At 36.6% G+C, this 14,826-nt stretch overlaps 1 protein-coding gene across 1 annotated transcript; it reads left to right on the top strand.

Annotated features, from left to right (window-relative positions):
* The first annotated feature begins 3,165 nt into the window (after positions 1-3,165).
* LOC131238831 (DNA repair protein RAD5B-like) lies at positions 3,166-5,871 on the top strand. Its single transcript, XM_058236426.1, has 4 exons — positions 3,166-3,243; positions 4,608-4,769; positions 5,237-5,464; positions 5,754-5,871. The coding sequence occupies exons 1-4, from the start codon at positions 3,166-3,168 to the stop codon at positions 5,850-5,852; spliced, it is 567 nt and encodes a 188-aa protein (XP_058092409.1). The 3' UTR covers positions 5,853-5,871.
* Positions 5,872-14,826: the final 8,955 nt, after the last annotated feature.

Genomic DNA, 14,826 nt, shown 5'->3' with positions numbered 1-14,826 from the left:
GCGCTCAAAATAAAGCCACGCCCAATCTCCCCCCATTCTCTCACTTGCCGCCCTCCATCTTCTCTCTCTCTCTCTCTCTCTCTCTCTCTCTCTCTCTCACCCCTGCCCTCTACTGTGCATCGCCCTCAAAAACCACCGCTCCATGTATTACATCTCATTCCTTTCATCTCTCTCGATCGAGGTAAGTATCTACATCTCTTTCCTTTCATCTCTCTCGATCAAGGTTAGAAATCGATTTCCTCTCTCGTTTTTCTTCTCATTTCTTCCGGCCAAGGTCCGCCAGCCTCCTACCTAGCCCCTTTCAAAACCCCCATCTCCTTCCCATCTCCTTCCAAAACCTCAAACTCATCCCTGTCAAAACCCCCATCATCGTCCGCACCTAGCCCCTTTGAAAACCGTAAACCCCTATAGATCGAAACCCATTGATTTTGCATATGAAACCTTCCGATCTGGCAATGCTCCCCTCCGACACCGTCGATCTTCGTCATCTTCTTTGTTTACCGATCGATCTACAAAGGTAAACCATATGGGCTTATACAGTGCACAAATGATCTGCCGAGGAGAGATTGCGGTGCGTGTTTAAAAGATGATGTGGGTCCGATTCCTACGTGTTGTAATGGAAAACAAGGTGGGAGAGTTGTTGGACCAAGTTGCAATTTGAGGTATGAGACGTACAAGTTCTATGAGGACTTGGGCACAACATCGGCTCCTCCATTAACTAACACAACTACCACTGTTAAGTTTTCAGATCTTCTTTTCTTGATTTTTGTCGGTCTTTTTGGTTAATCGAAGACAGAGACAAAAGGTAAAGATTGTAGGTTTGATCTTATTGCTGGGTCAGAACATATTTAAGACTGGACTCACCTAATGGATGGCTTGCGTGCAAGCTGTTTGTTCTGTGTTTTTAAAATGGACCAAGCAATGTTGACATGTTTGATGTTGAACTGAGTTTGCAAAAACATGAACTAGCTTTTTAAATTTTTCTAAGGACAGTAACAGGAGTGGATTAGGTGTTACTTGGGTAACACACCTTAGTGGTGTTACCCTTACCATGGAGCCCACTTTGATGATGTGTTGTATATCCACGCCGTCCATACATTTTTCCAGACCATTTAAGGATATTTTTTCTTATTTTTTTAGTTATAAAATGGTATATATCTAGAGTTATTAGCTGATGCTTCTTCCATGTGGATTTTTTGGAGTATATTTTTCCTTTAGTTTTTTCTTTTTAGTTTTATGATAGTTTGTTATATCAGTTCTTGATAGATTAGTTGATTTCATAGACACATTTACATCTGCTAGATTGACTTCCTCACCTTTGTGATTTTTTTCTTTCACATACTTGATAACCCATGTTTGATTTGTATGTTGGGACCTCTTTGATTGATATGTATGTAAAATGTGGTTAGATTAAAGATGCACACATACTGTTCGATAAAATGCTTATGAGAGATGTTTCCGAGATAAATGTGGTTCTTCTAGAAGTGTTTTCTCTTCGGCGCTTGCCAATGTAGTTCTTTGGGTTGGGTTGCAGCTCTTGTAATTTTTGTGCTTCCTCTTTCTTTGTCTTTTTTGTTGTTTGTTGTTTTTTTTCTTTTGGCTTTGCCATTTTTAATAAAGTTGTCATCTTTCAAAAAATAAATAAAATCTGCAATTCCTTCATTGGATTTTGTTGCATCAAACAACTCGCAATTGCCTCATGAAGACATTATGATATTATATTCTAGTATTGTAAGGATTCATCTATTTCAATCATTTAATTCTTTCTCAATTTTGACTGTTTTACGTATTGTTATAGAAACTAAAAAGGGGAGTGGTGGAGGCATATCCTTCTTAGATGGCTCAGATCAAAATGAAGAACAAAAACTAGATGTAGCAAAAAAAACTGATGGTGAAGAACATGTTGATGGTGATAATGGACAGCATGTTGAGGAAAATGTCGAAGTAGACTACTCGAATCTTACTGGGAGACAGAAGAAACTGTTTGAATTGACGATGAAGATGGCAACTCTCTTCCAACCCATAAAAATAGTAGTATCATTATGTGAAGTTAACATAACTTGTGTCATTTCCTTTTACCTTAAAATAGTAGTATCACTATGTGAAGTTTAATATGACTATTTCTTGCCATGGTTCTCTACTTGCAGAATGAGGCAAGAAACTTGCCTCCCTTATGTTCACAAATCATTTTTCTTCCTAGCTACAATGATGTCAGCACGTTACCAGTTTAAGAGCTTGAAATATATTGCTAGGAGATCCATTGAAAAAGTGTATTGTTAGAAGATGATAATTAGCCATTTGCTAAATATTATCCCATGTCATTTTTCTTCAATGCATATGATGTAGGGGAACTGATATGAGCAGTCCACATGGCATACATGTTGGCCTATTAGACCGTCTTGTAATTATACGGACAGAAACTAATGGTCCAGCTGACATGATACAAGTTCATGCTCAATTACTTCTCTGTTTCTATAAAAATGCATAATCTACTCTTTGTAGACTTGAATCATTTGATTTGGAGATAATTCTAGATCTTCGCTTCTTTTTCTTCCAGTATGGGATCGTATACCAGCTTGGCATTGCCAATAAAAGCACCAGCATTGCCGTCTATTTGCTGTCTTGGATCTATGTGGTTGTGGCTGTTGCTATTTATCTGGTAATCATGCATGCTCATGACAAGTACTCTGCGAAGGAGCACACTTACTACCGGGCAGTTAAATTGTTTGTCATTTGCCTCACGACACTGGTGGTCATCATATTGTTGAGATTCACCAGGTGATGATGTGGTTATTTCAAACACACAGCTTTATGACAGTTTTTTCAAGCAGAGATGTTCATTGGTGTTGCTGGCCAAATGGGTACTCAAAACTTCAATGTGGCTGATTTTCATTCTCTGGATTGCTTTGATTTTTCTCTATCCTAGGACCGATTTTTTTTCCTTTTATTGTTCTTTTTTAAGAAAGGAGAACTATCCTAGTTCACTATAGGAATCCTATTTATGCTGTCCTAATTTTGCATGTAACTATAATAAAATATGATGCTTCTATTGTTGATGGAAAATACTCCACTAATCATAAACTGAACATTCTTTCTGTGGCCTTGTCTCCACTGAAAATGTAGGCTGTTGGCACTTGGCACTTTTCTCCCCCTTAATGACTGAAGATGAGATGCTGGATTTCTATACCATCAAAACAGAAGCTTTGGAACCAAAAGAGAAACGTACTACCTGATCTGGGCTCTGTAAGTGGAACTCGAAAGGAGCCTGCCTCCACTCTTTACAGGTCAGGAAATGTCTAAAACGCCCAGTTCAAGATTTTCCACTGTATGCTTGGGTTTTCAGTTCTAAAGTGGGCCCGTGGTTCAGGAATCCAATTGATGATATGATGGTGCCGCTTGGATGGCTCATGCACATGAATCCCAGATTGGAAGATCCTTACCATAGAATCTTTGGCCATTTTTTCATTGAATGTGGACTGTTGCTGCATTTCTTAATAACCATCAATTTTCCGACCACCAATTGAAGGGTTAGAAGGATCTCATTGGGAGAGTTTTGGTGGATGTGTCTTCCAGTGTGGGGCCAATCACATCAATGGATTAGATTAGTGAACCATGGGACCCACTTGCGGAAACTGAAAACCCCAAGCTTCGTGTAGATGCTTTGGACCAAGGAATTGTATAATACCACCTTAGGATCATCCTATGAACTCACATCCTCTGTACAAACAGGAAACAAGCAACATAAAAAGAGACTGCAAAAGCTAGAAGCATGACTGCATGCTCACAAAGAAAAGAGCTAAATTTTTTTGGGTTGAGGGGAAAAACCAGTGATTGAAGAACAGACATAATCACTCCTATTCTTTGATACCATTGTCCATGACTTTTTGTGTTAGCTGGTGCTTCGATTACCACATTCTAGGATAGATAATTTAAAGTTTATATTTTGCATTCAGTTTAAATTATCTTAGAAGCATGATGTATAATTAAAAGAAGTCATTAAGGGGGGGTTTGGATCGTAAGTTACTTAAGATAAGCTACTTATGCCTCAATTAACTTATCTTGGTATCTACTTATTAAGCTAAAGCGATCGAGTAACCTTTTAGTAAAAAACGTTAATCATAATTGATCATAAACCAAACTTATCTCAAATAAGTTACTTATCTACTGCTGTAAGTAGAAAAAACAACTTATTTTTGTGCTGCACACTGAAGAAAAAACAATTCACTGGATCGGTTATCTTCCTGGCTAATCTCCCACCGTCTGAATTGTATGTCTCAAACTCAGGTGTGTTCCTAGCAAGTCTTTAAACATGTTTTATTTTTGTGCTGCACACTGAAGCATTTGCTGATCATTGATTTGCACTGTGCAGCAGGCCTATTTGTCTAATGTCAGCTGTTTCATTTACTTTGGGTTGGCATCTATAGAGTCTATATAGGGATTTGGGCTGCACAATGTAGTATGGGGTACATGGGGATCAGAAATTGTATTGTACAATATGTTCCATAGAACAAAGAAAAATGTACAGTTGAAGATATTTGACTCCAGTGCTTCATTGTAACAAATCTTTTGACAGTAATGAGGTATTCGTATTCCTCTGGTTTTTATAGGTTCGACTATTTGACAGTGTGCACTACCTAAAGGCATTTGGAGTAGGAGATGTGTGGATTGCTCTTGGATGGAGCAGTGATGTTCTGCCGGCTGCTAAGCGCATGTTAAACATCGCAGTAATTGTTCCAAAGTCTGGAACCAGTTTGTGGGAAGATCTATGGGTATGATGGAACTCCGTTTTATTATGTCATAAGCCAGTATCTCCCTCGAGTTCTGCATGCTTCTCTTATGCTCATGATTGGGGGTGTCAATGGATACCAGGATCTCTGTATACCTGAAATATTGAACCTGATTTTTTGATGAATATATCTGATCTGATTTAATTGGATCTGGACCCAGATTTTTTTGATGATACTCTTGCTCAAAGAGCTATCGACTTCATGTTGGGATGGTGAGTCATGGAAACCCTCACATTTATGATTAGTGTCAGATAGCAACATGAGCATCTACATCACTGTATGTGAGAGGACCTGCCCAAAGAGAGCATTGGCACAACATTGGTTTCTTTCATCATTTTACGTATAATTCAAAGAACCTTTAGACAATATACAATGGTATAGGAAAAAGTTGGTTTTGTTTGGTGATCTTTTGCTGCTGCTGCCATTTGACTGTATGTTTTTCAATGTAGATTTTAGTAGATGCAATGGGGCTTGGAAAGACTGTAATGACTATTGCATTAATACTTGGAAAACTAGTTAGGGAGAGTCCAGATGACCAACAAGTTGAAGAACAAAATCAGGATTTTGACAACAAGAAAACAAAGAATGATCAGAAAGATCCTCAAACCAAAAGCCTGCCCACAGTTAAAGGAGGAACTCTTGTTGTCTGTCCAATGGCATTGTTAGGCCAGTGGAAGGTAAGATTTCGTTTCATTCCATAAAATGTTTACTACTAATCTTGTAGTTAAAGTTGGCATTCTTTTAACAATGCAATTGAATGAAAAATTAAAATAGCGCATTGTTGTCTGTCCAATGGTATTGTTAGGCCAGTGGAAGGTAAGATTTCATTTTTTCCAATTGTTGAACACACTTCAGTCAATAGCGCATCTAAACACAGCCTTGTTGCCTGATTTTTTATCATTTTAGCTGGTGGGTCTTAAATAAATTACAATAGCCATTAAAATGCCTGTTTTACAATGGTTACAGAATAATCTGGAAGACCTCTACAGCCTTTTATGCTTCTTACACGTCGAGCCATGGTGCAACTGGGCCTGGTATGTGCATGAAACAACACTACCAACTTAAGAGTATGTTTGAACTTCTCGCAAACCAAAACAAAATAAATGTACAAGAAGAAGATAAAAGATAAAAGAAGCCATCCGGCACCATCCATGTGTATATACTAAGTTGGAGCTGACATTTTCGGAGTCCGAACTCATTCTTTTGAAAAATAGAAAAATGGGAATATTAGTAAATATGGATTTTCTTATTAAGAAGAAAATGGAAGATGGATTGACAAAACATAAAAGAGTTTTTTTTTCCGTCTTCTTCTTCTTTTTTGCTTCAAGAGAGAGAGAGAGAGAGAGAGAGAGAGAGAGAGAGAGAGCGAGAGAGGTAAGAGTGGGGAAATCGAGGGAGATAGTGGGGGAATGAAGTGGCCGCGTGAGATTTGAAAATAGCAAGTGTAGTTTGATTTGAAAATGACGTTTCGCATGCATGGCGTGCATTTCTTTTAAGATAGTAATTTGATTTTGCTATAGATAAATTATTTCCTTTCTAGAAAGATCAAATTGAAAGATGGTGTTTTTTTTTCTTGTGTTTATGAATTTATATTTTTAATGGTTTTTCCTTCCTCTTCGTGTGTGCTACCTGTAGTGAAAAAAACTATTATGGTTATGCGTTTAAGGTAACTTTTCTGTTATGTAGATACTTTTCTGTTTATTAGTTTTTGAAGTTTGTGTTTATTTGATGAAAATCAATGGGAGCTCAGGATGCCGGGTACTTGTTTTCAGGTGTTTTGATTGGAACTAAGGTAATTAGGGACTTTTTCTAGTTAACTGATGCATGTTGATTGATTTTAATGTTTTTCAGACTTTAATGATTGTATTTATATGCATGTGGTGTCCTCAGGTCTTACATGAACTAATTTATATGCATGTGGTGTCCGCAGGTCTTACGTGAACTAATACGACGCCCCAACTAGATTATGTGGGGCAAGAAAGAAGTTAGTTTTCTTCCCTTTACCATTGTTGTTTGATTGTTAATCCATGCAACGATTATTTTTTTATGCCATAAGTCTTGGCACTTGCTATTTTTCTTAGAATTTATTAGTTTAATAACCTAGCTATGTAAACTATTAGACTTTGTTTCATAAACATAAATATGAATCACCTTCTTTCTTCTTTTTGCTAGGTGGCATCAAATCTAGATGTCGTAACAGATGTCTATGATTTCGTCCATTTGGTAAGCACTTTTTTTAGTGAAAAAGAAGTAAGCAATGAATGTCTAGGTGCAGATGTTGATGAAAAAGAAGTAAGCAATGAAGCAGCCCATTCAATCTGATTAATCTACTCCCTGGGGAGGTTGGAAATCAAATGATGTGTACAACAATTCAGGTATGGTTTGCACCAATTCAAGAGACTAAACATTAGGCATTCAATATATAAGACTGGAGTGAGACTGATTAGGCATTTAAATGTATTGCAGGATGCTGTTTGAATTACTTGTCCTAATAGGTGCACAAGTTGGGATGGATTGGACTTCTATCTTGAGAAAACACCATGATTTCAGGTAGTTATTTTGTAATGAAAAGTTAAAAAATTAAAAGAGAGAGATAATGAATTCATGGAAAGAAATGTTCTTTATCATTAGGGCTGCTTTCGCCGGGTTTGATGCATAAATCATCGCCAACTTCACAGAAAGACAAATAACATCAGTGGTCATAGATTGCAACCTGGATTTAAACAAGGTTCGATGTGCTGTCAATAATACTAATAGAATCCTCCAGGTCAGATTGTTGATTAGAGCTGATTTTATTTAAATGATCTTGATAATCCATTTTATTTAAATGAGCAGACCCGGATGTGCGTCGGAGCTATCCGGATGTTGAGCGGGGGTCCCTGAAAGGTGGGAACCGCTGTTATGACCATGATGAAGCTGTCCATTTTCTATGGACAGCATTGGAGTGGCCAGGCCATTTGGACATGCCATGTTTATGTATTTACTTGAAATTGATGGAGCAGACCCGGATGTGTGGCGGAGCTATCCGGATGTTGAGCGGGGATCCCTGAAAGATGGGAACCGCTGTTTTGACTATGATGAAGCTATCCATTTCCTATGGACAGCATTGGAAGGGCCTGGCCAATTGGAGCAGGCCGTGTTTATATCTGTATTTACAGGGACCACACCCTTAACCTATAACCTAAACCTATTCTCAAATCCCAAAACCTATAACAACAACTTAAACCTATAACCTAAACCTATAAACTATAACCTAAACCTATAACCTAAACTGAATTCCCTAAACTTTAACGTACAACCTAACCTAAACCTTTACTTATTCCATAAACCTATTCTCAAATTCCAAAACCTATAACCTCATCCATACCCTAAACCTATAACCTGAACCTATGACCTAAACTCAATTCCCTAAACCTTAACCTATAACCTAACCTAAACCTATACTTATAACCTAAACCTATTCTCAAATCCCAAAACCTATAACCTAAACCTATAAACTATAACCTGAACCTATAACCTAAACTCAATTTCCTAAACCTTAACCTATAACCTAACCTAAACCAAAACTTAAACTTGAAAACCCAAACCTAAACCCGATCCCAAACCCGAACCCAATTTCCTAAACCTAAACATTAACCTATTCTCAATTCCCTAAACCTATATCTTATAACCGAAACCTAAACCTAAACCTAAACCTATAACCTATAACCTCAACTTAAACCTAAACCCAAACCTGTAACCTATAACCTAAACCTAAACCTATAACCTAAATGTATTCTCAAATCCTTAAAACTAAACCTACACCTAATCCTAATCTCAACTCCCTAACTTAAACCTAAACTTAAACTTGAAAATCCAAACCTAAACCAGATCCCGAACCCGAACCCGATTTTCTAAACCTAAACATTAACCTATTCTCAATTCCCTAAACCTATATCTTATAACCTAAACCTAAACCTTAACCTAAACCTAAACCTAAACCTATAACCTATAACCTTAACCTAACCTAAACCTAAACCTGTAACCTAAAACCTATATGTATTCTCAAATCCTTAAACCTAAACCTACACCTAATCCTAATCTCAACTCCCTAACCTAAACCTAAACTTAAACTTGAAAACCCAACCTAAACCTGATCCCGAACCGAACCCAATTTCCTAAACCTAAACCTAAACCTAAACCTATTCTCAATTCCCTAAACCGATATCTTATAACATAAACCTAAGCCTAAACCTAAACCTTAACCAAAACATAAACCTAAACCTATAACCTATAACCTAAACCTAAACCTAAAACCTAAATGTATTCTCAAATCCCTAAACCTAAACCTACACCTAATCCTAATCTCAACTCCCTAACTAAACCTGAACCTAAACTTGAAAACCCAAACCTAAACCCGATCCTGAACCCGAACCCGATTTTCTAAACTTAAACCTATACCTATTCTCAATTCCCTAAACCTATATCTTATAATCAAAACCTAAACCTAAACCTTAACCTAAACCTAAACCTAAACCAATAACCTATAACCTAAACCCAAACCTAAAACCTAAATGTATTCTCAAATCCCTAAATCTAAACCTACACCTAATCCTAATCTCAACTCCCTAAACTAAACCTAAACCCGATCCTGAACCGGAACCCGATTTCCTAAACCAAAACCTTAATGTATTCTCAAATCTCTAAACTTAAACTTACACCCAATCCTAATCTCAACTCCCTAACCTAAACTTAAACCTAAACTTGAAAACCAAAACCTAAACCCGATCCCGAACCCGAACCCGATTTCCTAAACCTAAACCTTAACCTATTCTCAATTCCCTAAACCTATAGCTTATAACCAAAACCGAAACCTAAACCTATGCCTTAACCTAAACATAAACCTAAACCTAAATCTAAATCTAAAACCTAAATGTATTCTCGAATCCCTAAACCTAAACCTACACCTAATCCTAATCTCAACTCCCTAACCTAAACTTGAACCTAAACTTGAAAACCCAAACCTAAACCCGATCCCGAACCCGAACCCGATTTCCTAAACCTAAACCTATACCTATTCTCAATTCCCTAAGCCTATATCTTATAACCTAAACCTAAACCTAAACCTAAACCTATAACCTATAGCCTTAACCTAACCTACACCTAAACCTATAACCTATAACCTGAACCTAAACCTAAAACCTAAATGTATTCTCAAATCCTTAAACCTAAACCTACACATAATCCTAATCTCAACTCCCTAACCTAAACCTAAACTTAAACTTAAAAACCTAAACCTAAACCCGATCCCGAACCGAACCCGATTTCTTAAATCTAAACTCAATTCCCTAAACCAATATCTTATAACCTAAACCTAAGCCTAAACCTAAACCTTAACCTAAACCTAAACTTAAACCTATAACCTATAACCTAAACCTAAACCTAAAACCTAAATGTATTCTCAAATCCCTAAACCTAAACCTTCACCTAATCCTAATCTCAACTCCCTAACCTAAACCTAAACCTAAACTTGAAAACTAAAACCTAAACCCGATCCCGAACTTGAACCCGATTTCCTATACCTAAACCTTAACCTATTCTCAATTCCCTAAACCTATAGCTTATAACCTAAACCGAAACCAATACCTATATCTAAACCTAAACCTAAACCTAAACCTATAACCTATAACCTAAACCTAAACCTTAAACTTAAATGTATTCTCGAATCCCTAAACCTAAACCTACACCTAATCCTAGTCTCAACTCCCTAACCTAAACCTAAACCTAAACTTGAAAACCCAAACCTAAATCCGATCCCAAACCCGAACCCGATTTCCTAAACCTAAACCTTAACCAATTCTCAATTCCCTAAACCTATAGCTTATTACCTAAACCTAAACCTAAATCTAAAACATATAACCTAAACCTAAACCTAAAACCTAATGTATTCTCAAATCCTTAAACCTAAACCTACACCTAATCCTAATCTCAACTCCCTAACCTAAACCTAAACTTAAACTTGAAAACCCAAACCTAAACCCGATCCTGAACCTGAACCTGATTTCCTAAACCTAAACCTTAACCTATCCTCAATTCCCTACACCTATATTTTATAACCTAAACCTAAGCCTAAACCTAAACCTTAACCTAATCCTAAACCTAAACCGGTAACCTATAACCTAAACCTAAACATAAAACCTAAATGTATTCTCAAATTCTTAAACCTAAACCTACACCTAATCCTAATCTCAACTCCCTAACCTAAACCTAAGTCTAAACTTGAAAACCAAAACCTAAACCCGATCCTGAACCCGAAACCAATTTCCTAAACCTAAACCTTAACCTATTCTCAATTCCCTAAACCTATAGCTTATAACCTAAACCTAAACCTAAACCTATAACATATAACCTAAACCTAAACCTAAAACCTAATGTATTCTCAAATCCCTAAACCTAAAGCTACACCTAATCCTATTCTCAACTCCATAACCTAAACCTAAACCTAAACTTGAAAACCAAAACCTAAACCCGATCCCGAACCCGAACCCGATTTCCTAAACCTAAACCTTAACCTATTCTCAATTCCCTAAACCTATAGCTTATAACCTAAATCTAAGCCTAAACCTAAACCTAAACCTAAACTTAAACCTGTAACCTATAACCTAAACCTAAACCTAAAACCTAAATGTATTCTCAAATCCCTAAACCTATACCTATACCTAATCTTAATCTCAACTCCCTAACTTAAACCTAAACTTGAAAACCAAAACATAAACCCGATCCTGAACCTGAACCCGATTTCCTAAACCTAAACCTTAACCTATTCTCAATTCCCTAAACCTATTGCTTATAACCTAAACCGAAACCTAAACCTATACCTTAACCTAAACCTATACCTTAACCTAAACCTAAACCTAAACCTATAACCTATAACCTAAACATAAACCTAAAGCCTAAATGTATTCTCAAATCCTTAAACCTAAACCTACTACACCTAATCCTAATCTCAACTCCCTAACCTAAACCTAAACCTAAACTTGAAAACTCAAACCTAAACCCGATCCTGAACCCGAACCCAATTTCCTAAACCTAAACCTTAATGTATTGACAAATCCCTAAACCTAAACCTACACCTAATCCTAATCTCAACTCCCTAACCTAAATCTAAACCTAAACTTGAAAACCCAAACTTAAACCCGATCCCGAACCCGAACCCGATTTCCTAAACCTAAACCTAAACCTATTCTCAATTCCCTAAACTTATTGCTTATAACCTAAACCAAAACCTAAACCTAAACCTTAACCTAAACCTAAACCTATAACCTAAACCTAAACCTAAAACCTAAATGTATTCTCAAATCCCTAAACCTAAACCTACACATAATCCTAATCTCAACTCTCTAACCTAAACCTAAACCTAAATTTGAAAACCAAAACCTAAACCCGATCCCGAACCCGAACCTAATTTCCTAAACCTAAACCTTAACCTATTTTCAATTCCCTAAACCTATAGCTTATAACCTAAACCTAAGCCTAAACCTAAACCTTAACCTAAACCTAAACCTAAACCTAAACCTGTAACCTATAACCTAAACCTAAACCTAAAGCCTAAATGTATTCTCAAATCCCTAAACCTAAACCTACACCTAATTCTAATCTCAACTCCCTAACTTAAACCCAATCTCGAACCCGAACTCGATTTCCTAAACCTAAGCCTTAACCTATTCTCAATTCCCTAAACCTATTGCTTATAACCTAAACCGAAACCTAAACCTATACCTTAACCTAAACCTAAACCTATAACCTATGACCTAAACATAAACCTAAAACCTAAATGTATTCTCAAATACCTAAACCTATAACTTGAATTGAAACACTTTTTTGCATTATTTGCTTGCATTAGTTTTATTTTAAAAAAGTGTCCACTTTTTTGGAAGAAGTTTATGCAATTCTTCATGATTCTGAATTATAATGTTTTGTCGGTTTAATATTTTTTTTTCAGATGAAAGACACAAAAAGATAATTGTTGCTGATTTTTTTTCTTTTTTTATTTATGATGTTAAACTTATATGTATTTATGCGTGGATGAATGTAATGTGGATAAGATTGTTTGTATTTGGATGAATGTAGTTTATGTTTGGATGAATGTAGTTTATGTTGGATTTACGTAGTTTGGGTTTAGATGGATATGAATGTAAATATGATGAAATATATTATATAACAGGTGTATATCAGGAAGAATATATCGTAACAGGTTGAAGGCTCAAAAGGGACGGTCCATGACAGTCCTTTTTAAGGACAGTCTGTGGCTGTCCTTTGAAGGCTCATAAGAGACGGTCTATAACAGTCCTTTTTAAGGACGGTCCATGACCGTTCTTTTAAAGGACGGTCCATAGCTGTCCTTTAAAGGGCCATAAGAGACGGTCCATGATAGTCCTTTTTAAGGACGGTCCATGGCCGTCCTTTAAAGGTTCATTAGAGACAGTCTATGACAGTCCTTTTTAAGGACGGTTGATGGCCGTCCTTTAAAGGCTTATAAGAGACGGTCCATGACCGTCCTTTTTCATCAATAAGAATGACGGTTTTCGACCGTCCTTTAAGTAATACGACACGTCAAAATTTGACGGCCCATGTGACGGTCCATGACCGTCCTTGTTGGTCATTTGAGACGATTTTGGACCATCCTTTTTTTGGAGTTTTGGCGTAATGTCTTATAGGATCCCAGGATCGAAATTTGATGTTTGGACGCTAGGAGCTGAGAATGGGGTACTACGAAGGCTGTCAATACTGGATTCGACGATCGAAAATTTTTTGAGCCTGATTTCTAATTTTAGTGCGTGACATTGACGGTGCTCTTTAAAAAATTCATTGAACCTACAAGCAAAAAATGTAAATAGAGATATAATAGCTACAACCAAGTGATGCGGTATAGTAATGAGTCATAGGCAGACATAATGATAGTCAATACGAATAATAAACATAGTATCCCAAACATGGTGAAAATATATTAAAATATTCTTTCTTTCAACTAAGCAGATCATTACATAAACCAGGAAAACTAAGTCGGCTATCTTATGCGTGGAAGACTGTCATTCCACATTCTCTCAGCAATCTCATTTCTCTTCCTTGTCCACTTATCACATGCGCGATCCGTCAACCGAGCTAATGCTTGTCCCTTATCTACTGTAGTTACATCTACAGGGGATGATGAAACACCCTCTGTACTGTCTCCACTGTCCTGAACTACCTCAGCTAGTCCATCATCATCACTAACACGAATGAAATTATGAATGATACAACAAGCTATAATAATTTTCACTTGCATTATAAACTTGAACCGATGAGTACGAAGAATAGAAAAATAGTTTTTTAAAAGGCCAAATGAACGCTCTATGACATTTCGTAATTGTGCACGACGATAATTGAAAAGTTTCTTTTTATTGGCAGGCTTCCTTCTAGTACGAAACTTGTTCAAATGATATTTCACACCTCGATAGGGCGCCATAAATCCAGGCGAATGTATATATCCAGCATCAACAACATAATATTTTCTACACAATTGCAAGATATATTTTAGATATCTATCAAATATAAACACCTACAATTTAAACAATTAACCCTGATACGCAATTATCATGTGGAATAAGAAAATAGTCAGGGCGACGAGTTAGTGCATTTTGTAACACACGAGCATCGGATGCGGATCCATCCCAACCAGTAAGCACATATATAAATTTTATATCAAAAGTACAGGCAGCCAAAACATTTGTGACAAAAATTCTTTCCTATTTCTGAAAGTTAAGCTTTTTTCTTTTGACAAATAAGCCAGGATATGAGTACCATCTAGGGCCCTGATACAGTCCTACAATCAGAAGGGTGGTACATGATCAGATTATCCATTAACTATCAAGTTATAATTTAAGAATTGATCTAACATATCTTCAACTTTACTTGAAAGTATGAACTCCACAAAGGGTTGTCGGATATTTCCTTGGGTGTGTGTAATCCAAAAAATCTCATATACTCGGGATATAGATCGATTATAGCATCTAATACTCTA

The sequence above is a fragment of the Magnolia sinica genome, chromosome 3 (genome assembly GCF_029962835.1).
Source record: "Magnolia sinica isolate HGM2019 chromosome 3, MsV1, whole genome shotgun sequence".
NCBI lineage: Eukaryota > Viridiplantae > Streptophyta > Magnoliopsida > Magnoliales > Magnoliaceae > Magnolia > Magnolia sinica.
The sequence above is the reverse complement of the archived record's forward strand: the minus strand, read 5'-3'. Positions and strand labels throughout refer to the sequence as shown.